We start from the raw sequence: 25332 nt of genomic DNA, 5'->3' as shown, positions 1-25332 counted from the left end.
AGAAGTTCGAGGGGGCCTTTTTCAGCACAAAATGTGCTGAAAAAACTTCGACTCTATACCCAGAAGCTATGATACGGTAAATTGAAGTGGTCCAGGCTAGTGCTAGATGGGAACTATGTGAACATGGCTCAAGGTTTCATGGTGGAAGAAAGACGGGGCATACTTTTTTTAAAAAAAACTGTATAGACATCAGTGTGCTTTACTAACATCTCATTTGATTTGTTTGCCTGGTTTCATATTGTACTTAAATAGCAGTCTCTAAAGTAGCTCATTACATTCTAAAACAACGCAATAAAAGCATGCCATATAAAATGAACCAATTAAATAAAACCACCCTACAAAACCACCAGGCAGCCATTAAATTACAAAGACCCATCTAAAAACACAGGACTTAGTCACCTCCTGTATTGATTTGCTGAAAATGTTAAATTGTCTGTGGCCATTGGAAGAGGATTTTCTTGAGAATTTTAAATTGACAAAGAAATATGGCGAAACCTACCCTGTAGTTAAAAAATAAAACAGTCACAAAACCATCCCTTTTCTTTTCCCTCGCTCAGTATAACAGGTCTTAGAAATTCTCAGCCATTCTTTATTGTGAAAGATGCATCTTAAGTATGCAACTTTCATGTATACATTGCAGGGTTGTGTCAATGTGATATGAGAGTTCTGTTATAGCTGTCTATCTGTTCCTGGCCCCTTTTGTGTCATGTTAATCTTCTGCTCTCTGTCAGTTTAAACACCACCCTCTTCATATATCCTGATACCCTTGCATGAACATAGATATATCATCAGTGGAAATGCTAAGATTTTTTGAGGCCACTTAAAGCTGGTTTGTTTCCTCTTACCGAGCAAATACTTTATTTTTCACATATTCTTCCTAATACTAAGTCTTCACTATACTTGTTTGAAATTGTGGGTTAGATCTAGACTAAATTGCAGAGCACACTTTCTTGCTTTCCCTCTCCCACTGTAGCCCATTGATCTTCACAAAATACTGCTCCTGGGAGATAGGGGACCCTGTGAAATGACGTGAGGGCGGTTAGCATTGGGAAGGGGGAAATAGTGGAAATTGCTAGCTCTCTCCATACTGCACATGGAGGACCCTCTGTTCCTCTGGTGGTAACCTTTTGCTGGTCCCCAGCAAGGACGTAGGTAAGGGGGGTTCACAGGTTCAACCCCTCCATTACATGTCAAAAGTTCGGCCTCCTTCCACCCCCCTATCCCCACCAGCCGCCAGCCCCCCCCCCCCCGGCTGGGCTCCCAGCTGGCAGAGAAGAGACTGCAGTCTCTGGCCTTGGAAAGCTGCTTTTATAAGCACTGACGCCGGGAGGGTGGGGCTTGGGAGGCACGGCCATGCCCACATCCACCCCTGGGGGCATGACCACGGATCCCAAGCCCTGCTCCCTGGCCTCAGTGCTTATAAAAGCAGCTCTCCAAGGTCAAGGACTGCAGTCTCTTCTCCCTGGAGGGAAGACGGAACTGCCAGCTGCCGGCTGGGCTTCCAACTGGTGTGGGAGCAGGGCAGGGCAGACTGCTGTCTCGGAGCACTGATGTGAGCGTGGAGCTTGGGGAGGTGTGGCCATGCCCCTGAACCCATCCCAAAAAAATCTATAGCTACGTCACTGGTCCACAGTCTCAAGGACATTCAGCTAGCCTCAACCAGAGCAAGGGCTTTTTTGCCCTGACCTCAGCCTGGTAGAACTCCTTACCAGCTGATGTCAGGGCCCTATAGAATCTTCATCTATTCCACAGGGCCTGCAAGATGTAAATGTTCTGCTTGGCCTTTGGTTTAGGCAGCCATCAGTCTGATACATTGTGCTGGCGTCTCGAATTTTTGTCTCCCTGCCCCTCCTCCCTGTCCTAATAGTGAGGCCTGAATGTATGATAGGACGGAATTGAAAAATGGAAATTAGAATTTAGGCTGCCTCGGAGTAATTTGGATACTTATTTTAGCAGCTGCCTTTATAAATAGTTGAACTGTTATATTTTTGACTTTTTCACTTTTTATATGTCATTTTTGTAATTTGTTGTTATAATTGATGTTTTGGAAATTGAGTTGTGAGCAACTTAGATCGTGGCTTAGGCTTAGGCTAGGGAGGGTGGGGTATTAAATCCAATAAAATATAAATAAATAAATAAGTCAGGATCCAACCATTATCCTTTTGCTTCACATTTAACAGGGCTTTAAAAGTCCCAACAAAATGCTTTACAAGTGAGTACACTGTCATCTTCGTGGCCCATAGGTTGTAGTAACAGCTCTTGGGAGCAATCCTAAACAGCTGGTTCTGGTGGGTTTTCTGGGCTGTGTGGCTGTGGTCTGGTGGATCTTGTTCCTAACATTTCACCTGCTGGCATCTTCAGAGGTGTATCACAGAGGGAAGTCTGTTACGCACTGTGTCCTGAGAGAAGGAGATGTTTGGGGAACATATTGTCCATGTCCCAGGGTGGGGAACCAATCAGGGTGGAAAACCAATCAGTAAGTGTTTGGATGGAACTTGTTATGCAAAGATGTGGTTGATAGTATTGTATTGTGAATATCCCTATGTGATACACCTCTGAAGATGCCTGCCACAGATGCAGGCGAAACGTTAAGAACAAGATCCACCAGATCATGGCCACACAGCCCAGAAAACCCACCAGAACCAGCTGAATCTGGCCGTGAAAGCCTTCGAGAAAATCTTAAACAGATTCACTCAAAAATAAGTTCCATGTTATTCTGTGGTTCTTACCTCTCAGAAAGTGTGTTTAAAATGGTCTTACTATGGTCTGGAGGCCAGGATTTGGCAATCTAGTCCCTAGAGGTTGAGAAACATAATTTACATTTTCAAGTAGAGACTGTTCTCATTCTCAAAACCAATCCAGCATTCTGCTCCAGGATCCAGTGCAGAAGGGGGTCACAGGTACAGGGCATTTTAGGTGTCCCTCGCATTGCTGGCTTCTCTGCTCTCGATTGCAGCTTCCAACAAATCAACTAGGGAAGAAACTGTGAATTGTGAACCCTCCCCTCCTTGATCAAGTTGCAGCCAACTTATGACCACTCCATAGAGTTTTCAAGGCAAGAGGTGAACAGAGCTTGTTTACAGTTGACTGCCTCAGCTTTGCAACCCTGAACTTTTTTGGTGGTCTTGTCCTAATACTAATCAAAGCTGGCCATGCTTAGCTTCCAAGATCTGATAAAATCAGGCTAACCTGGTTTGTCCAGGACAGAGCAGTCTGCAGAAATGAAAATCTTCATAGCAAGTGGACTTTTCTGGTCTGTTCAAATACTTTTTCCATAGAAAACAGAGAGGGTTTGTAGAAAGCTCTTTCTATAAGGACAAAATTACCCTAAGATTTTTTTTCCTTAAATAACATGGCTCTACATGTTGTGCAACATGCAGTCTAGTCTGCTTCCCGTATCACATACATGAACATCCATCTTTGAATGCCTGTCTAAAAATAATTGGTAATCCTGGTTCAACAAGAGTGGCTATTCTCATGTACAAAGATGCTTAAAGATGGGCATGCATGTCATTTGTCTGACATGACAATTTTGCTGCAGGGAATATACAAGTGAAGACTTAGCAAACATTTCCTGTGTAAGGTGTGGGGGTGCCCTCAGGTAATTGTGTACATCAGTGCTTAATTATACTAATCTGAATAACTTGTTTGAAGCATCTGTTTTGTTTACTATCTGCAGGTAAGCTATTTCTGGAAGCTCATCTAAGTAGTTGTCAGCATCTGTAGTGTAAGCAGAAGTGATTTATAGAGCGTGAAAGAAGATGTGTGGATATGCAGAATTTTTTGTCTTAACAGCTTGGTTTGAAAGGTACTGATGTTAACTTACTTTTATAGTAAAATTATTCCAGATACTGTGGTTGAAGAGAAGGGCTCTTGGTTTGACCTGCATATGTAAGATACTTTATCACTGGGTTTTTTCAATTAATATATTCTGCTGATTTTTGAACATCCTGTTGCATATAGAAGATGTCTGTCAGGAGCTATACAGTTGAGAGTAAGGGGGAAATTATTTCAGCCTCAAGCAGTGACCTACATTTTTTATGCCTGATTTACATTCTTGCAAATTGGAAAGCTGTCCACACCTGCCTTCCTGCCCATTGTAGCTGACACTCTGAACCTACTTGTGGAAGTAAAGAGTAACTTGTAGGGTAATATTTGACTTTGATGTTTAGTAATACAGTCTGTCAGTGTAAAATTCAAATACCTATGCTTCATAGTTTTAGTATTCTCCAAGTTTTAGTATTCTTGGGCTATTTTTTTTAAAAAATGTGCCAGAATCCCCAGTTAGCACCTAGTTGTGGATGTTCCTTATAAAGAAATAGTATGAAAAGGTTCCAGAGTGAAGAGCTCTAAGGTCAGCAAGTTTCTGCAAGCTAGTCTTTCAACAGAAATGTATGCATTTTTTTTATTTTGCGATCTTTTAAGCTCAAAGTGGTTAACAAAATTCTACGAAATACTAGCAAAAATCAGAGTAGAAAACATCAAGATACTTATTACACAAAGTAGATTGATGGAACCACCAAAGAGAATCGTATCAGCAAGGAATCATGCCAGTTGAAACAGAAATTATAGAAGCTGAAGAATATTGCAGTTTTTCATCAGGGAAGTGATTCCAGGGAGTGGGCCTGCTACCAAAGAAGATCTAGTTCATGCCACCTTTGTTTTCAGCTGTCAAAATGATGGTATCTACACAGTTTCAGTCCTCATTGGCATGTGCACATATGAGGACAGACTGTTTTTCCCAGATTGTGAAGCACCATGAACTTGAATCAGGAAGCAGATTGAGCATACCAGCAAATCAAGATAAAAAGCAGACGACTGGTTGAATGACAATATGAAGCTTCCTTGAATGACATTCCCATAAAGATCATCACACAATGATCAATCCTGAAAGTCACAGATGCATGGACCGGGTTAGGTCTTTAGAAGGGTCAAGAAATTAGTCACTACAAATAAATAAAAAGGTGCCCCTAGCAACACCTCTAACTTGCTTTTCTAAATGTATGTTATCTTATACGCCTATGTTCTGCACTAGTGTAACAGTGGCCCCATCTATTACAGCCAAATTATAGCCTTCCAGAACACAGGCATTCCTTACTAGCCTCATCTGTCTTATCTGGTATCAGTGGCTTCACTTTTGTGGCACTGACAACAAGCCTGCAAATGATGATATAAGTAGCTTGGAAAGAAGATGATCAAGTATAGCAAGATGGTTATGGTTCTTGGATCTCATCAGTGTAATCTGTTCTTGGTTCTAAGCTGAGCACTGGGTTCACCAAATAGGAAAGCTGAGGGCTTGCACTGGAAATCTCTCTCCTTGATCTAGCTATTATTTCATCTTTTGTGGGTTTGAGAGAGTTGTGTATGCTGATCTGAGCACAAGTCCTCAGGTGAATGAAACTGTTTGGGTCTGGCTGATCTGTTGACTGAGACCATTCTGCATAACCTATGGATTGGGGGATCTGCAGAAATTCATATCTTGGCCCTCTTTTAAGAAGGAATGCTTAACTTGTGCCAGGCCATACCTTCTGTAAAAGAAGGCCTCACTTTTGTACAATGAGAGCAGTGATAATGAAATTTAAGTGGCAACCACATGGTTACCAGTCATCTGTTTCTACCTTAAGGAACAACTTCCCCAAATATATACATATAGGCTACACATTCTCTCTTTTCAACATTTCAGTGTACTTTAGATGTATTTTAAACTTTTTAAAAGCCTTGCAAGTTTTACTTCCTTGACTTTGGTAGCATGTGAAACTGATAAAGCATTACAGTAAAGAATCTTATCCTGTTTTGTCTGTATCCTGTTTTGGGGATTGGCAACTATTATTGTTATTAGGACTGGATGGAAGACCACATTGTTGAAGAGTTTTGTTTTTGCAGAAATGCATGACTGGCAGTACAATTGTTAGGATATTTTCTTGGTAGTAAGCACCACTGAATAACATATGACTTACTAATAAGTAGACCTGCTTAGAGTTGTTCTACAATGCTTTATAAAATAAGAAAGTTTCTGAAGGTTTACAGAGGAATTAGGGAACAATTTGACTTTTTGAAATAAATAGCTTGCATAATATTTAACCAAGGAGAGGAACAGATTTTCATGTGACAGGCAATCTGTCCAGGCTCACAGCACAGATGTATTATTGTATATAAAGGGGGAACAAGAAGATAGCTTGTTGGACATGTTTATTTGAAGGGCAACTAGTTTCACCTCCACACCGGAAACTCTCTGTTGTTTTAACAATTACAGTTTCAGCATCCAAAATAAATCCTTTGCTGACCCACTTGCATTATCCTTCTAAGGGTTTGAGGTTTCTCCCCTCCCCATTTTTTATAAGGTGGCAGCTGAGTTTTTAATTGTATATAACATATTTCTACTACCATTCGCTTGGAAACCCTAAAGCAAAACCAGGTGATAGTATTTCAAAAGGAACAGTTTCTTCAGAAGTTTTTAGTAGAAACCTGTTTGAAATGTGGTGATGCCAAGGACATATACAATAAAAACTCCTGATTCAATCTTTCGCATAATTGATGGTTTGGAGGAGGTTTTTTGCTTTTGAGGTTTTTTTAAGATTTCACGTTCAGAAGGCCTCAGTTATTTTATTGTTATTACCTTCCTCCTGTTTCTCTGAAGACAAACTTGGAGATTCTCATTCTCAAAAATGAACGCAGAGAACCCATGTTCTATGACTAAAACTCTTAGTATTATTTAAAAAACAAACATGCTTATTTTGCAAAGATTGGATTTTTGTTTCTCTGTTTTATTTTTCAGTGTGAGAAAACTGGACATCTAGTTTTTTCCTGTTAATAATCTCAATGGATTGAAAAATGAAATGAAGCTTAGCTCTTCAGCACCAATGAACAGGGAAGCTATAAATAAATAAGGCTTGGCAACATTTTATATTTTTACCCTGAATGACACTCGCCTATCCTGGCTTTGTGTGGCTTGAAGGAAAAGAAATTGTAGACTTGAAGCAACCTGGGAGGTTTTTCAGAGAGAATCTTGATTCAAGAATGGGTCTGCATTTTTACCATTCTAGATTTTACCTAGTTACAGCTTGTATATGCCTGTACTGAATTGGCATGCTCCACTTCACTCCACTGCACACACAGTTGTTGAACTGCTGGCTTTCAGAAGGATTTCCTTCTAGAAGCTACCCAGATTTTCAGTTGCTTTTACAGAACTGCTGTCCCATTCTTCCAATTTTTGGTTCTTTACTTTTATTACTTTTCTTATTTAATTATACTACTGATCAGTTATGTTATGTGATGTTTGTTATGTTTATTCGATGTATATCCTGCCCTCCCCTGAAGGGCTCAGGGCTGCGCACAACAATAGTATAAGTAACAATATCAATATCAGCAATATCAATACTAGCAAACATAAATAAGAATCACAGTATACAAGAAAAAATTCATAGACATGGGCAATAAAGTCAGCAAAATAACAAGTCACAATATCGTATGTTACAAAGTCAGTATCATACATTACAAAGTATACCATCACACAAAAATTATCAGTAACATGACACATTAGCATATAATGTAACAATATCAACAAAATAACAACCATCATGACATATACATAGCTAAATACCAATGGATATCAATAACTAGTACACAATAATATGACAATACCATTAATTAACAGAACATCAATAATCCTAGCCCAATAATACTTCAAAAAATACAGACAGAATAGTTTACGTCTTTTGGGTGCTTCTTTTGATTCTTCATTTATGTGGTGAGTTACTCAGCTTTATATCTATCTATCAATATGTAACTACAGTGGATAAGGAAAGATCCATGTGGTATAGTCATACTAGAATGTTGAGTTTTGAATCCCACTCCGCTGGGAAAGTTTAGGCCACTCACCTCTCTCTCTCAACTAAACCTGCCTCTCAGAGTTGTCGTTATGATGGTAAAATGGAGGGAGGGTCAAAGGTGTTGCTAGCTTATTGGTTTTTTAAATAGTAATTACAGTAATGTTGTATGATTCTTTTGGTGTCTTTAAGCAAAGAGACCCTTTAAAAATACTGTAAATGAGCAAAGTAGAGGATTACCATGGTGATACCCAGTCACCTTAACCCCCCCCCCCCTTATACATGGGGAAAATTAGTTTGGGATAGGGCAGAAAAAGGTTAGATACTCTATTTCCAATCACATATTTGCTCTCATTCATGCTTTTCTCAAAATAAAAAGTCAACGAACTGGGGGGGGGGGGGTAGGATTGAGGGCAATGTTGTTTATGCATTCTTGTAACATGAACCCAGAGGATAGAATACAACAAACATATGGTTATTTCCAGTAATACTTATAAGGGTGATTAAAGAGGCACATAGAAATGGCAGACTTGAGTATTAATAGCTATAGGTTACATTATTTTTGCTGTAAGAATCATCAGTTCAGCTGTGGGAGGGGTCAACATTGTTATACTCTATGGCCATGGTGGTGACCCTATGGCACTCCAGACGTTCATGGACTTCAATTCCCATCAGCCCCTGCCAGCATGGCCAATTGCTCTATGCTATCCTACTACAAACCATTTCCCCCTCCACCCCAAGTTCGATTTGGCCACTAAGCATTAATTTGTGTTAGTATTTAAAATATTCATAAGATTCCTCTTTTCTGACCAAAGTCTCCAAATAGTTTACAATAAATATGCCCTAAAAACATTTTCAAAAACAATCAGTGTTTTTCATGACAGTTTTTTTTTCAAAAACAATTTGCTGTAGAAACAAGTCCTTATCTTCAACAAATCAGTGAAAAGCTCTGTGAAAGAAGTGGGTCACACTTTTTTCCCTAAAAGCCAATGATGATAATGGTTCCCTTTTGACCTCTTTGGGCATGACATTCCATACAATCAGAGCTGCTGCCAGAAAAGCCCAAGCTTATGGAAAATCAGTGCTTGTTAATGGAGAATCAAAGCCAGTTAGGATTTAATGCTTCCTGTCAAAAGCCTGAACCTGGTTTGAGTTTTGCTTGTGAGAGCAAATAAGGCAGAGAACAATGGTCTGAATGTGGCCAGAGATGATGAAACAGTGCAAGTTTTGGAATACCGTTGGCATAAGTCAAATTTTGGAGGCTAAAAATGGCTCCTTCCGCACATGCAGAAGAATGCACTTTCAAACTGCTTTCAATGCTCTTTGAAGCTGTGTGGAATAGCAAAATCCACTTGCAAACAGTTGTGAAAGTGGTTTGAAAATGCATTATTCTGCGTGTGCGGAAGGGGCCAATGAGTACTGTTTCTATGGAAAATGGAACTGGTTTAGGGCTGTGTCTTTGTCTGTTTTGTATGCCCTACTCTCTCTTTCTTAACTTTCTCAAAAACAGCCCAATTTCCAAGGAACCTTGCCCTGTAAGGTTTAATTATTTTGGCTTGCTGTACCTGGTCAGCAGCTCTATATGATTCAATTGTTGCTAGTATATTGTTGGTGGTGTTTTGACAACTCTGTTTTAAAAAACTGTTTTAGGCCAGTGTTGGACTGTTAGATTGTGCAATCCACTCCAGGACTTGGTGTGGGCCAGAAGAGGGAGAAAGGAAGTTGTTCCCACTGCAGCTTCAGACAGAAAGAAATATGCTTACTAAACTATACTTCTGTTTAAAACTACTGCTTCCTTATTTTGGTGCCCAGCATTAAGGGAACAACAGTGTACTGCTTCAGATGCCAGGAAAATCATCAAATGTTTGCATGCTAATTTGTGTGACCACTTATTATGCCTTGCACCTTCAAAACTAACACAGCAAGGAGAAGGTTCTGACTGGAGTAAGGATTTTTCCCCCAGTCAGGATTCCAACATTTTATCCCTATTTGTAATCTGACACCAGAGAAGCTGCATGAACCCTCCTGTAGTTATTTCCACTTGAGGAAACAGAGAATATATGGCAGATATCTCTGTCTGCATGTCTCTGTCTCTCTCTTGATAGTACTCTGGTTTAGAAGAAAGTGATCAGACTTACACAGTATTTCAACCTATGGTATTTATTTTTATTTATTTATACCCCTCTTTCCTCATCAGTATAGACCCCAAGCAGAGTACAATATTGTTCTCACTTCCATTTTATCTTCACAACAGCAACATACGGATATGCTCCGCATGCAACTCGACCATGGCGGATCGGCGCTGTTGGTATTGTTAGATCTTACCGCAGCGCTTGATGTGGTCGATCATGACCTTTTGGTCCACCGCCTGGCCATTTCCGGGGTCTAGGGCATTGTCCTTCAGTGGATTGCCTCGTTCCTTCGGGATAGGGGTCAGCAGGTGTGGGGTGGGGACCAGGCTTCCCGAAGGTGCCCGCTGGATTACGGTGTTCCCCAGGGGGCTTTGTTGTCCCCCTCTTATTTAACATCTACATGCGACCCCTTGCTCAGTTGGTGCGGAGCTTTGGGCTGGTTTGCCATCAATATGCTGATGACACCCAGCTCATTCTGATGATGGAGGGGGGGGGGCTCAGCCCCTGCGGCTCTACAGCATTGTTTGGAGGCGGTCGTGGTTGGTTGAAACAGAGCAGGCTGAAACTAAATCTATCGAAGACGGAGGTCCTCTGGCTGGGCCGCGATGGGGGACACGAGGGTTTCCAGCCGCCGGTATTGGAGGGTGTCTCTTAACCCCACCTCCCTGAAAGCCTGCAGCCTGGGGGGTCTGCCTGGACTCTTCTCTCTCTTTCATATATATGGAAGCCAGGTGGCCCACATGTTACCAGGTTTGCCTTTTTCATCTTCGCCATGAGCCTGGCGACCCCGGCCTATCTCTCCCAGACCGAAGCCTAGCCACTTATGATCCAGCCTGGCAGCGGTCACCTCCAAGGCTAGACTGTTGTAACTTCTAAGCTCTACGCGGAGCCTCCCCTTGAGACTGGTCGGAAACTGAAACTTGGTCCAGAATGCGTGGCGTAGACTTTTTTGGTGGAGTGGTTCCTTTACGGTGAGCATATCACTGCCTCCGTGTTGCGCCCGCCTGCACTGGCTCCCAGTAGAATTCCAGGTGCCACTTTCAAGGTGTTGGTATTAACCTTCAAGGCCCTTAGCGGCTTGGGACCCTCATACACTTTGGCCGAGCAAATCTCACCCCACTTATGTCCAAAGTGGAAGGCGCTCTCTGCGGTCGGTAGAGGCCAACTTACTGAGTAGTCCCTGGCCCCTCCATTATCTACGACTAGCCTCTACCCCGAGGCCAGGAGAAACTTTCATGGCCCTGGCCCTGCCTGAGATGGAATGCCCTTCCACTGGACGTGCAGGCCTCTCTTCGAGACCTTGGAAAATTCACGCGGGAGCCTGTAAAAGCCGGTTTTGTTCCACCGGGCTTTTGGTGAGGCCGGCCAGCTTGGACCCACAGGATGCCCCATGCTCACGTGCTGGCAGCATCACCTTACCATCAGCATGTCTAATATAATATCTGACTGACACTCTACCCCCACCCGGCCTTGGGATCAGGCGCCACACACACACTTTTATAATCTTGCTGTTATGTATATTGTATTGATGCTGCTAGTTTTATGAATTTTTGTATATTGTTTTAACTTGTTTTAACTGATTTTTTGGTGTATGTTGTTTTGGCCATGGTATGTTTGGCCCATTGTACACCACCCAGAGCCCTTCGGGGGTGGGCGGTTTATAAATTTGATATATAAATAAATAAATAAATAAATAAACAACCTTGTGAAAGTTTAAATTGAGGAGGAGTGACTTGCACAGGGTCACTCTAACCACTACACAATGATGGCTTTCTGATTTTGCCCAAATGAATTTATTTATATTTTGAGAGCCAATTTAGATGAGTACAGACAATACACTCTAGAGTGAAGTCATATATGAAGATGGGCTAGATGACACAATAATCTATTAGTTAAATTTTTTGTGACAGGAGATAGAGAAGTGTTTCAGCAACTCAATAAAAACACTTGTAAAGCAAGCGTGCTAAGTAGGTGAAAGACAACTAAATGTATATGTAACACCTGATTAAGAGAACAACTTGAAGATGCTTTATTTCCTGCTTTAAAAAAGCTAAAAGGGAAATGATCATGATATTCTTAAATGTGAGAATTAGAATAATTTTCTCTGGCTGGTTTGTGTTGTATCTCAGGCCCTTTCCGCATGGGGCCAAAAACAGCGGCCCAGGGACGGAAAAACACCGGACCCTGGGGAGCTGTTCGCACAGGCAGTGCGGAGGGAGGTTTTTGGAAAGTGCCGGCTTCCCATCGGCGTGGTGCAAACAGCACCGCGCCGAAGATGCCGCTTTCCTGTCCCCCCCACTCACCTTGTCCTCCAGTGTCGGTCTGGAGGTCTGCTGAGACCCGCCTACGCTGCCCTCCGACCTCTGGAGGTTGGAGGGCAGCATGGGCGGGTCCCTGCAGCCCTCCAGACCAACGCTGGAGGACGAGGTGAGTGGGGGGACGCAGAAGAGGTGGCTCCATGTGGAGCCGCCTCTTCTGGCTGGCCTCTGCGGCGGCCGCTCACCTGCTCCTGTGCAAACAGCCCCCTCCCCTCCACCGGCATAATTTCTGCCAGTGGAGAGGTGCCTGACGGGAATCTGCGGCGGCTGAGCCTGGCCCCGCTTCCCCTTCTGGCGCTCCGACGCTTCCTCAGACCGCCTGCAAGGTCTCGCTGGTCGGGACAGCCTGTTTGCATGCTGCCTCCCTTCTCTCTTCCCTGGTTGGAGCCTGCTTTGGTCGGGTACAGCCCGGCACCTTGTCCCTTGCTGCCCCACTTGGATCCGAGGTGGGCGGGGAGAGTCCGGGCATTGCGGCCGGTTCCGGGGCTGAGCCCTTACAAGAGAGCACAGGGCGGGAACCAGGGGAATGCCCCAGAAGCCACTGCGGAGGGGAATGCCCCAGAAGCCACTGCGGGAGGGGAGCGGCCTTTCTCAGAGGCCCTTTCCGGCACCTCTGACAGACCCATGGCAAGGTGAGGGGGGAAGAGGGACGGGGAGGGGGAGATTCAGGCACTCGCGTGTCCAACAAGAGACCTCCACGTGCCACCTCTGGTACGCGTGCCATAGGTTCGCTCAGGCAAATGGCTTAAATTTTATTGTAAACCGCAGCTTTTCAAGATGTTTTGAGATGTTAACTATTAATCCAGACTAGTGATTTCTGCACATGAAGATGATAACTGTCAGCAGCTCATCCCGAAGCAATAAAAATGGGGCAATGGAGATTGTAACTTTAAGTGGCCTTTTCTGAGAGTAAGTCCCCTTGAATAACATGGGGGTTCATTTCTAAGTAGATTTGCTTAGGATTACTCTCAAAATTTTTGCAAACCATTCTGTTTCACTTAACTTCCCTCCTTACTTCAGCCCCCATCAAAAAACCTTGAATTTTTGCAGGTTCATGATCTCCAAAATAAAGAAACTGGCTGTTTTGGAATGACATTAGGTAATGCAAATTTGTGGGGTTCAGATATGTAGGGTTTCCTTAACATCTGTAAATCAGTGGTTGATCTTGCAGCCAACAAATGAACATGGAGTACATTTTGTAGTTTTGAACATAAAAGAGCATTTTGTAGTTTTGAACATAAAAGAGAACATAAAAGAGCATTTCCCCAACACAAACTCACTAGTTGGTAACGTACATTTGAATTCTGTGGTACCTCATTCTCCTGCATGTGTGAAAGTGGCTTAAGTTCCTGTACCCTTCTGTTGCATTGAGGCATACAAAATATTCCCTTATGCTTGCCTTAAATTATGTTTCCTCCTCTTGATTTTTAGTTGCCAGGTATGGAACTTGTCTCATGTTTACCCTGAACTGCTGTCTGACTGATAGCAAGTATTTGCTCTTGACACAACCTCCATTGGACCTTACTTATCATCTCATATTAGTATCTGTTTATAGTCTTTTGTAAATGAGTTAAAGAAAAAAAATTCTGCCTTTGCTATGAATGTCCCAGATAGAATATAACATGACCAATAATGTTGTCAAAATGTAGCTGCTATTGTTCAACCTTTTCACACAGGAAGAATGAACATGAACAATAGGTGAAATATTAGCCCTTCTGTTTTGCCTCTTAAAAGACTTCCATAGATATTCCAGCTGTTTTACTGTTGCTCATTTGACCTTGGTAAAAGCCAGGAAAACAGCTGAGAAAGCTATAATTAAAAAGGAATGTGCAGGGTGATCAAATGAGGAGTTCCATCATAAGGGGCTGGGAAGTTAAGGATGTTAAAAAGAAAAGCCCTGAATGGAACTTGCTCACTTTTCAGCCTTACTCACTGTCTTTCTCACTGAAAGATGACAGAAGATCATCATCATCATCATCATTAACCTTTTTATTGGCATAAGTTTAAAATACAACAGGGAGGTTGAGGAGAATCAAATTAAAATAAGTAGGTTCGGACATTTCCAGATGACAGAAGATTTGTGAATTAATCCACCATTTCCTGGACCTTCTTTGTTCTAGCTCTGCATGGGTCCTAGCACTTACCTAGTTCTGTCTCCAAGTCACTGGGACCCAAGGAGAGCACTCTAGAACAAAGATGGTCCAGCATATGGTGGATGAATTCACAAATTTTCTGTCATCTTTCAGCAAGAAAGAGTATCGCGAAGTCTAACGTGACTGTAGCTAAAATTGGGATCCAGGATGTTAACACTTGATACTGTTGATTGTAAAGGACTGAGGACCAAGCTGATGATGATGTGGAGTCATGTATAGATTGTTCTCAATTATTATTTTCTCCTGACACAGTGCAGTATAGAGGCTGCAGGCTAAATCAAAAGTCCGTCACAGAAATGTGAGGGAAGGGGAGGGGGAGTGCTTAATCCTGTGCCATGGATTCCTTAAGAAATGGTCCCTCTCTTCCTTTTGTCCCAGGAACCCCATAATCCTTTATGTGGGACAAGAACAGTAGAATGACAGTTGAGAGATAAGAACCTTCTTCTTCTCCATCTCTGACACTTTGTTCTGTGTTGCAGATTAGCGCTACATTTTATAAAATGGAAATGTGTACAGTTTCCATGTATGACTGAGAGATGCATGTAGTTTGGGCCAAATATTTTTGTCAATTGTTTATGCTGCCTAGTAGTATCCTTCTTTTACTGTCCACATTCCTGATTATACTGAAGCAGGAGCGAAAAAGCAACATTCTGTTGCTGCTGGAGCTGCAGTGGCTATAGAGTTATACGAACCCCCCCCCCCCACACACACACACTCCCCTTAAGGAACATATGCTAAACATATGCTCCCGGCCTTGGGATCGGGCGCCACCACTATTATCGATTGGGTTTGTTAATGCTGCTGTGTTTTCTAGAGTTTTAAATCACGAATTTTATTTCATTATTTATTATGTATCGTTGTTCTACCCACTGTTTTGTTGTACATCGCCCAGAGCCCTTCGAGGGTGGGCGGTTTATTAAATCAAATAAACAACAACAACAACAACAACAACAACAACAACAATGTATATGAATAAAATGTGCTTTTTTACTGCTGTTCTTCTCTCCCCCTCTTCAACTAAGCATACCAACTGTATTGATTCTACAAACGAACCTTGTGTTATGTGTGTGGTCCTTTTGAATTGGCATTTCCTAAAGTCCTATATGTGCTCATAAATTGCATTGTATTAGTCGTGCAGTTCTTTCTTGTTAAGACATCCCATTTGGTTTTGATTAAAGCCAGCAAGAGTACCTTTCAACCATTACCCTATTTTTGTGGAATTTTGCAATTTTTTCCCTAAAATAAATTCTCTGTCATCAAATAGCGAAAGGATTAATCTTACTTTATTAAAATTTATTTCTGCAACATCAGTTTGAAATCTTAGAGGAACGTTGTTCACTTGAAGATTATGGGGAAAGGCTATAACTCTATTCAGGTGTTTTGGATATATTATTCTCCTTTGTATGCACTGAATTAATTTTTTAATTACCCTAGTGTGGTCTATTTATATTACTTTTCTGTTTACAGTGAGCGGTTTTTTTTAAAACTGAACCGTAATGGCTTGCCAAAATGTCCAGAGAAGCCAGAAAGACATTGTTCTCTCTTTGTGGTGAGTCTTTTCATATTCTAATTAAGTTTATAATTTTAAAAATTAAGAGTATATTATGGTATTTTCTTGCTTGTAACCCATTTGCCAAAGTAATGCTCAAACTATAGTGAAGGATCTGACTAATATCCAAGATGATTTTATAAGAAGAAGACACTACACATAATGATAAAAAGCTACTATCACATTGTCCAAGTATCCCTTTCCTGGGGTGGATCATACCAAACTTTATTCATTCATTTATTAAAATGTTCATATCCCACCTATCATTCTGGCTCAAGGGTCAGGACTTTCATTATTCTAAAGAGTCTTCCTGCTACTCAGTCTTCCTCTATCCTACTAGTGATTACCACCTGTACAGCTGGAGCATGTGTAGTGTAGTGTTTAGAAAGTTGGACTATAGCCTCTGTAATCTGGGTTCAGATCCCCATTCTTCCATGAAACTCATGGGGTGATCTTGGGCCAGTTGCTCCCTCTTAGTCTCACATACCTCACAGGATTGCTGTGAGGGTAAACATCAAAAGAGAGAACCATGCACGATGTTCTGATCTCCTTGGAGAAAGGGTTGCATAAAAATATACTAAATAGGTAACAGAAATGTGCATCTCTGAATAGTACTTCAGTTCTACAAGCAAAGAGGCCTTCCATAACCAGATCCTAAGCATCTTTATTCAACACGTCAGTGCAACTTGCTTTCTAAGGAGTAGAATCAACTTGCATGAGGTTTACATGAGATCAGTGCTGATGGAATAGAAATTCACTTCATTCAAGTAAACATGTACAGAATTGGATTGTAAGGATATCAGCCTTAGTATCCTGAGCCCAGAATGAATGTGCAATCCCTTATCATCTTCCTATCATCTTCCTGCTTTCTAAGGGGAGTTTTTGTATTTAAGATGTATTTAAGATGTTATTTCACCTCTTGTGATTATGCATATCTAATTGAATAGGATACAGTCAGAATCCTGTACAGGATTTCAGTGTAAATCCTGTGCCCTAAGCATAAGCAGTTCATGTTTTGCTCAAGCAAATACCATGTTAAAATTCACTCTGAACTGTTTGTTTGTTAAAAATCAAAGACATAAAAATGTTAGGTATCACATGTTAATTGTATTCTCTGCAGGATTTAGGAACCAGTGAACTCAGGAAGGACATCTATATCACTGTCCATATTATACGCATAGGTATGCAAACTGATTTCCCAACCCTTTCATTTTAAATGATAGTATTTGAAGTAAGAATGATGGACAAAATGTTCTGGTTTGCCTTGTGTGAGCACTTCTGGGTCACCATGCAAGTAATATTGTAATAGTCTGTTTTAAACTAGCTTTAGATCCAGTTGTAACAAACTGTTCATCAGAACTAAAACTGTTTCAGAGTGCAAATGGTAGATCATGTGACTTAATGTTCCTCTATAGAAAGCTATGTGTTCTAATTTATTTTTCTCTTGGGCCATTTAGATTTCCATAGGTAAGCATTCCCTCCCCCCACAAACACATAGGAGAACGTTCATACAGGGGCGTAATGAGGCAGCCCTGGGCAAACTGTAGCCCTGGGCAAAACCTGAGTTGGATGCCCCCCCCCATGGGTGGCCACTCCACCACGACCAATTTTCTTTTGCACCAGGACATTGGTGCCTGCAGGGGGTGCATTTTTAGACATATCAGCACCAAAATTTCCCATGGAGGTTGTATGAATGCACTGGCGTAATGCCCATTGGGAAAGGTGGGCAGCTGCCCAGGGCATCACCTTGTGGGGGGCATCAAAATGCTGAGTTCGTTTTTGGGTATTTTTAGTGGTTTTCCATTTTTGGCCTGCAGGGGGCGCAGCTTTTAGGCTAGTGGCACCAAAATTTTAGCGTACCATCAGGAGACTGTCCTTATGATACCCCCCAAATTTGGTGAGATTTGGTTCAGGGATTCCAAAGTTATGGACTCCCAAAGGGGGTGCCCCTATCCCCCATTGTTTCCAATGGGAGCTAATAGGAGATGGGGGACTTACAGTTTTCTGAGGTCCTTAACTTTGGCCCCCTAGACAAGAGCTTCCTGGAAACCTGGGGGGGTATCATCAGGACAGTCTCCTGATGAGACCCTGAAAGTTTTGAGACTGTGCCTTCAGAAAATCCCCCCCCCCTCCGCCGCCTGCAGCCCCCATGGACAGCAATACAGAAAACTCAATGCAGAACAAAGATTCTTGGGCAAATTTCTGGGATGTTCCTGCAGGGGGTGCATTTTTGGATGTATCAGCACCAAAATTTCAGGGTATCATCTGGAAACTGTCCTTATGGTACCCCCAAAGTTTGGTGCAGTTTGCTTTGCTTTGCTTTAGCTTTGCTAAGGAGATGGGGGCTACCCTTTTGAGGGTCCATAACTTTGGACCCCCTGAACCAAACTGCACCAAACCTTGGAGGTGTCATCATGACAGTCTCCAGATGATACCCTGAAATTTTGGTGCTGATACGTCCAAGAATGCCCTCCCTGCAAGAACATCCCAAAATTTGCCCAAGAATCTTTGTTCTGCATTGAGTTTTCTGCATTGCTGTCAATGGGGGTTGCAGGCTGGGGGGGGGCACATTTCTGAAGGCATAATCTCAAAGCTTTCGGGGTCTCATCAGGAGACTTCCCTAATGATACCCCCCAGGTTTGGTGCAGTTTGGTTCAGGGGGGCCAAAGTTATGGACCCTCAAAACAGTAGCCCCCATCTCCTATTAGCTCCCATTGGAAACAATGGGGGATAGGGGCACCCCCTTTGGGAGTCCATAACTTTGGAATCCCTGAACCAAATCTCACCAAATTTGGGGGGTATCATAAGGACAGTCTCCTGATGGTACGCTAAAATTTTGGTGCCACTAGCCTAAAAGCTGCGCCCCCTGCAGGCCAAAAATGGGAAACCACTAAAAATACCCAAAAACGAACTCAGCATTTTGATGCCCCCCACAAGGTGATGCCCTGGGCAGCTGCCCACCTTTCCCAATGGCCATTACGCCAGTGCGTTCATACAACCTCCATTTCCAGTATGAGGCAGTCCAATAGTATGAGGCAGTCCAATCCGGAAATGAATTGTACTATGTGAATTGTGTGGTCTCAGGCCATTTCCCCACTGAGGCATTAAAGGTGGATACAACCAGGTTTCAAAAGAAACAGCACCTTTTAATTGCAGTTTCTCCCTACCCACTGCAGTGTGTGTCTAGCGAAGACCTCTATGTCTATAAAGGTTTTGTGCAATGCAACACTCCCCACGATCGCGCAGTCTGCTCAGCAGCTCTGTTCTTCCTCGTCCTAATTGGCTGTTGCGTTGTGTTGGAGCAGGAATTTCTTTTTTAAACTTTTTTTTGGCACAGCTACGTCAACACACGTGCAGATAGAACAGTAGCTGTTTTTTGTGCTAAGGTACGTTTATGTGCAGCTTTGACATTTTCGGCACTCTTTACCTATGCAGCTGCGCTGGCACGAAAGTCTAATTTTAGTTTACAGTTGGCACAGAAATCACGTTCCATGCAGCCACGTTTCAACATAGCCGCCACTTGCGCGAAACCAAAAAAAGGGCTGCGCGACCTTCGCTCACAGCCTACTTCATTCTGATTGGCTGGAAGGCTCCACGTCACTCCCTACAGCGGGAAAATAAACCTAGCTTCTGTCCCCTGATCCTCCCCACTGATCCGGGTTCAGCACATATTTTTTAAAAAGGTGCACTTCCATGCAGGTTCTTTAAAAAACACGTGATAAGGGGGAGAGGGAGCGCCCGAACTGGGATGAATCCCTGCTCGGCAGTTCAGCAGTGGGGAGTTCTTGCTGAAACCTTGATATTTTGCATGAGTATCACTCAATTAATTGACCGTGGGGAAGTCACCTCAGTTGCAGAACAGAATAAATAACATTTGCTAATTGTACCTAGATCACATTAAAATGACAGTTAAAAGTCTCTTGTGTACATACATTCTCTCTGATATTTCTGGGCAGATATCACATAACGTGTTTGTACCTAGTACCAGAAGTTTCATATTTATTTGTATTTTGTCATGCACACATTCAGGAGATAATATTTTAGCAGTTCTTGAATGATGCTCATTGACAAGCTTCTGAGGAAGGGAGAGCAGGCAAAACCCAAACCTTATTAAGATACAAGCTTTTTGCTGTGAAGTGCCTCTGGATCCTTTAACACCTACTAATACATCTGTTATCTACTTTTTGCTTTGGTATGTGAATGGTTTAGCTCCTAAAATGGCCTTTCATTTGGTTGTTGTGGGTTTTCTGGGCTGTGTGGTCGTGGTCTGGTAGATCTTCTTCCTAACATTTCTCCTGCATCTGTGGCTGGCATCTTCAGAGGTGTATCACAGAGGGAAGTCTGTTACACGCTGTGTCCAGTGAGAAGGGAATGTTTTAGTGGGTTATATACTACTGAACAATATAAGAAAAAAACAGAGAACTCCTGGATCCCATATCATACAAAAAAACTAAAACAAGATCCAACCAAGAAAAACACTCGCCAAACCACCACACTGATTAAAAACTCCTCCATTCAACCAGATACAGACCAAGGACTCTGCACGTCAGAAGCTCTTCCACCCTGGTTATATGGACTCCCGAAAATTCACAAGGACTCCATCCCACTCAGACCTATTGTTAGTGCAATTGGTTCCCTCAAATATGAACTGGCAAAATTTTGACTTCACAGTTACAAAGCCACATCGGACACACAACACATTATGTTAAAGATTCAGCCCACTTCATCAAAAAAATTAGCAATCTCCATCTCAACCCTAGTGACAGACTTATCAGCTTTGATGTTGTCTCACTGTTCACCAAAGTTCCAGTAAAAGACACACTCACACTCATTGGCCGGATTTTTCCAAATAACATCACAGCTTTGTTTCAACACTACCTAACAACAGCTACTTCCAATGGGACAATGATTACTATAAGCAGACAGATAGGATAGCCATGGGAAGTTCCCTCAGCCCAGTGATAACCAATTTTTACATGGAAAATTTCGAGAAACAAGCCCTCGAAACAGCACCCAGAAAACTCACAACTTGGTTCTGATTTGTAGATAATACTTTTACAATCTGGAGCCATGGTGAGGAAGAACTGCTGAATTTTCTGGACCACCTTAACAGCATCCACCCAAACATCCAATTTACCATGGAAACTGAAAATGAAGGAAAACTGCTTTTTTAAGATATCTTGGTCTTTCACAAACCCAATCATCAATTGGGCCACACAGTATACAGAAAACCTCCACACACAGACTGGTATCTACATAAAAACTCAAATTACCACCCACAACAAAAAAGGGGTATAATCAAAACTTCGACAGATCGTGCAAAACAAATTTGTGAATCTCACCTTCTCCCTGATGAAATCAATCATCTAGACTGGGCTCTGCAAGCTAATGGCTACTCCACATCAGAAATCAGAAGAGCTTTAAGACCAAGAGAAACTCAGAGGACTGAGGAGAAACAGCCCACCACAGGAAAAATATTTCTACCGTATCTCAAGGGAATCTCAGATCAAATAGGGAAACTGATGAAAAAACATCACCTACAAACAATCTTCAAACCTACCAGGAAAATACAGCAGTTGCTATGCTCAGCAAAAGACAAGAGAGACCCCCTCACTTCTGCAGGAGTCTATCACATACCCTGCAGCTGTGGAAAGGTCTAAATTGGAACTACAAAATGCAGTATTCAGACACATATTAAGGAGCATGAAAGACACTGTCGGCTTAACCATCCTGAAAAATCTGCAGTAGCAGAACATGCTCTAAACAAAACTGGACATAATATTCTATTTGAAAACACTGAAATTCTGGACAACTCGGAAGGTTACTATGTCAGACTACACAGGGAGGCCATTGAAATCCATCAACACTAAGAAAACTTCAACAAGAAGGAAGAGACTCTGAGAATTAACGAAACTTGGCTAACAAAAAAATGCCACAATCAAAGGCCAAGGGCATGCTAGGTTCGTGGACAATGGACTCCACCCAGACACAGTCACTAAGACTGTTACTGCTGCAGGGAATGCAAATGTGAATCACTCCCTGGACTGAAAAACCCCACCTGCAATACAATGCTATCAACCACACATTTGCATAGCAAGTACCACCCAAACACTTACTGATTGGTTCCCCACCCTGGGACATGGACAATATATACTCCACTAAAACATTCCCTTCTCACTGGACACAGTGTGTAATGGACTTCCTCTGTGATACACCTCTGTGATACATGCCAGCCACAGACGCAGGTGAAACGTTAGGAACAAGATCTACCAGGCCATGGCCACACAACCCGGAAAACCCACAACAACCAGTTAAATCCAACCGTGAAAGCCTTCGGCCTTTCATTTGTTTCATCCTTTTCTACTAACGTCAGTTTTCCTTGCATGACGGAAGCATTGATGTAGTAAAATGGCCTAGCATAATCTTACAAATGGCTAGCAGTTTTCTAGACAAATCTGATTTAATCCAAGAACAATGTTATAATAGTATAGGAGTGAAGAGTGGTTAAGCTCCTTATTTTGAGAAACTGTCACATAGGCTTCCTTGAAGTAAAATATATAATCCTCAGCTGTCATTTGCTCTCCCTCCCCTCCCGCTCTCTCTCTTTTCTCTTTATACCTAAAACTATAATAGTAGTTTGGTAATCCAGAATTTTGGGGTGTGGTTTCATCAGTATGGAGATGACCTCAAACTCAGTTTTTTTTTTTTCATTTCAACTGGGTCAGATAAGAGGGTGCATGAAAAATGTGGAAATCAACTTCTTTTTGCTGCGGATTGATAATACACCTGATTGAGTAACTATCTGTTCTAAAAAGGGTGTGTTCTCCCTTCAGGAGCAGATATGTAGTTTGGAAGGATTTTCAATTCATGGTTACAGATTGAGGTGCAGAACTTTTCTGTAACATGTAGTGCTTTGTCAGCCCTTCTTCAAGAATGGTGATTTGGCTACAGTTATGTATGCTGTTATTGCATCAAGGTTGGATTACTGCAGGGCACTTCATGCGGTGCTGCCTTTGAAGATTGCTTAGTAACTTCAGCTGATTCAAAATGTAGGGGTTGTTGCTAGCTGGTTTAGATTTCAGGGGCCATTGCTCACTAATTAGAAATCTAGGTTGTCTGCTTATTCCCTTCCAGGGCCAGATTCAAGGGCTGATGAAAGCATTTTGCTGTGTAGAGCCAGGGTACCTCGTGGAGCACTTAATTCTGTGCAAGACTGCCTGAAAATTATTTTTTTCACCAGTGGCATTTATGCTTCTTCTTTCTCAGTCTGGGTGGATCAGCACCAGAGATGAGGCTAGGGTTGCCAAGTTGACTGCCCCAGGTTCCTGCTGCCACTCGAAGGAGAAGTGAGAATAAAAATGACATTTGTAATGCTCTAGGACTTTTCAAAATATCTATGGCAAAAAGGTTGTCATTTCCAAAAGTCATTTTCAAAAACTGATTCACTAATTTAATGTGCAACGTAACAAGTCCCTCATAAAGATTTGGCTGATCTCCACTATTTTTGTTTTCAAAACAAACTACAAAACAAACAAAAACAACTATTTTTGTTTTCTTTCAGATGGGCATATGATAGACTGGACAAGAGTTTATACTGTATTGTCGAAGGCTTTCACGGCCGGAATCACTGGGGTGCTGTGTGGTTTCCAGAAACCACACAGCACCCCAAGAGTTTACACTGTTTTCTTCCTCAATTAGCATGGACCAATCAAATTTGAAATTCTGAATGGGAATGGCATGGGGGGAAAAGCTCTTGTTGGTTCAACATCCAGCTTCCACCTGAAAATGGGGGTGGGTGGGTATGGTTTGGAGGGAAAGGGAATTTGAAATATGCTGGAATAGGTAAGGAATCCAATAGGACTTCAGAGTATTGATTAGACAGGGAGTGTTTGGTACTGTTCCTATAAAAATAGTGAAGTGTTACTGTTTGTCTGGTTATTGTTTCCAATTTTGAGCCTCTTATACATGCTTTGTAAACAGATCAACTCCCAGCCTGGTAACCTGTGTCATCTATCTTACTAGAGTAGGGAGGCATTAAGAGACACTTACAAATGAACTAGACTTAAGTGTATTTGTTATGTTTCACTCCTGTGTTCTCATCATCCAGTGGTAGACTCCAGGGGAAGGATCTCCTGATCATTATCAGCTATGTTCTCTGTTTGAAGGATTAAATAAAATAAAAATAAATGAAATCCATTCTAACGCACATTCTTAAAGCTGAAGGTGAGTCTTTTACTGGAAAAAGGAGGGTGTGGCCAGTGAGGTTGTTCACAACTTTCCAACCAGAGGAGCTTGTTTTAGAGTGGTTAAATTTTTTAAAAGTGGAAGGGCTGCATCAGGGATCGTGACAGTTACTTTTGTGTTTCCTTATCTCCAGCTTCCTGGAGGAGGGAAGCGTCTGCGAATGTCTCAAAACTATACTTCTTTCTCACCATCTTTTAATATGCTGATGTTTTGGGAATGCAAGGGTGAGGGGAATATGGGATGAGCCATGTGGCAATGTTCAGGTATATACTGGGGTTCAAGGGACAAAGTGCTAGCTTTGGCTTCCTGAATCTTGGGCTGACAACAGTTCCAATAAAACTCTTGAAACTTTCCTGAGTCTTGTTTGTTGACTGGAGTAACAGACCCTTACATTAAGCCAAAGCTTCTGGATTCTATGCCCAGACCTACTCTCAGTGTGGCTGGTCGAAGTGGGTTGGATACCAACAATGGGGCTGGTCACAGTGCAGGTGCCCATCCTCCTCCTTCGCTTGGGGACATAAGCACCCCGGCCCCGGGTAGTAGTATGTCTGATTGAAGAAGTTACCCGACTGGCAATACTGAAGAAGTTTTTTGAAAAACGCTGGATACGTGCGAAGCTTTTCTATGGGACTGAATTCTTACCATTAGAAATGGATGGATAAGTGTTACGGGAGTTGGTATTTAACATTAAAGATGCATGCACAAATGGATATACAGTGACTTAAATAAAACTATTGAGTGACTTACTAGTTGGAATGAAGACTCCAGAATTTGGCTTGAATGTGTAAAATGACATATTCCAGTTTATTGCGTTGAAATGATGATAATTTAAATAAACTGTATCTTTAAGAAACTCATGTTATATTTGTTACATCTGATGAACTGTACTAAAAATTAATTGATGTTTGTGAGCACAGCCTGAATGCAGTGAGTGGTTTATTTATGGTATTTACTGGTTTGACGTTGCGTTCATAGTGTTGGAATAATACCATATCATGACCTCAGATATCTGAGATATCTGTAATGACAATCCATAGTGTATAGATTAGCAACAATATGGTTCCCTCAGAAAAGTCAACAGGGTGGATGGTCAAACAAAGAGGGAGAGCC

General features: G+C 42.0%; 1 protein-coding gene across 2 annotated transcripts in view; it reads left to right on the top strand.

The window, feature by feature from the left end:
* Positions 1–25332, top strand: part of DOCK4 (dedicator of cytokinesis 4) — a 347529-nt gene that overhangs the window by 160966 nt on the left and 161231 nt on the right. For both annotated transcript variants that reach the window (XM_048499440.1, XM_048499439.1), the window contains exons 9-10: positions 15897–15978; positions 17099–17159. In XM_048499440.1, coding sequence (XP_048355397.1) covers positions 15897–15978; positions 17099–17159 — 143 coding nt within the window. The remainder of the gene's footprint in view (positions 1–15896; positions 15979–17098; positions 17160–25332) is intronic.

The sequence above is a fragment of the Sphaerodactylus townsendi genome, linkage group LG06 (assembly GCF_021028975.2).
Source record: "Sphaerodactylus townsendi isolate TG3544 linkage group LG06, MPM_Stown_v2.3, whole genome shotgun sequence".
Classification (NCBI taxonomy): domain Eukaryota; kingdom Metazoa; phylum Chordata; class Lepidosauria; order Squamata; family Sphaerodactylidae; genus Sphaerodactylus; species Sphaerodactylus townsendi.
The sequence above is the reverse complement of the archived record's forward strand: the minus strand, read 5'-3'. Positions and strand labels throughout refer to the sequence as shown.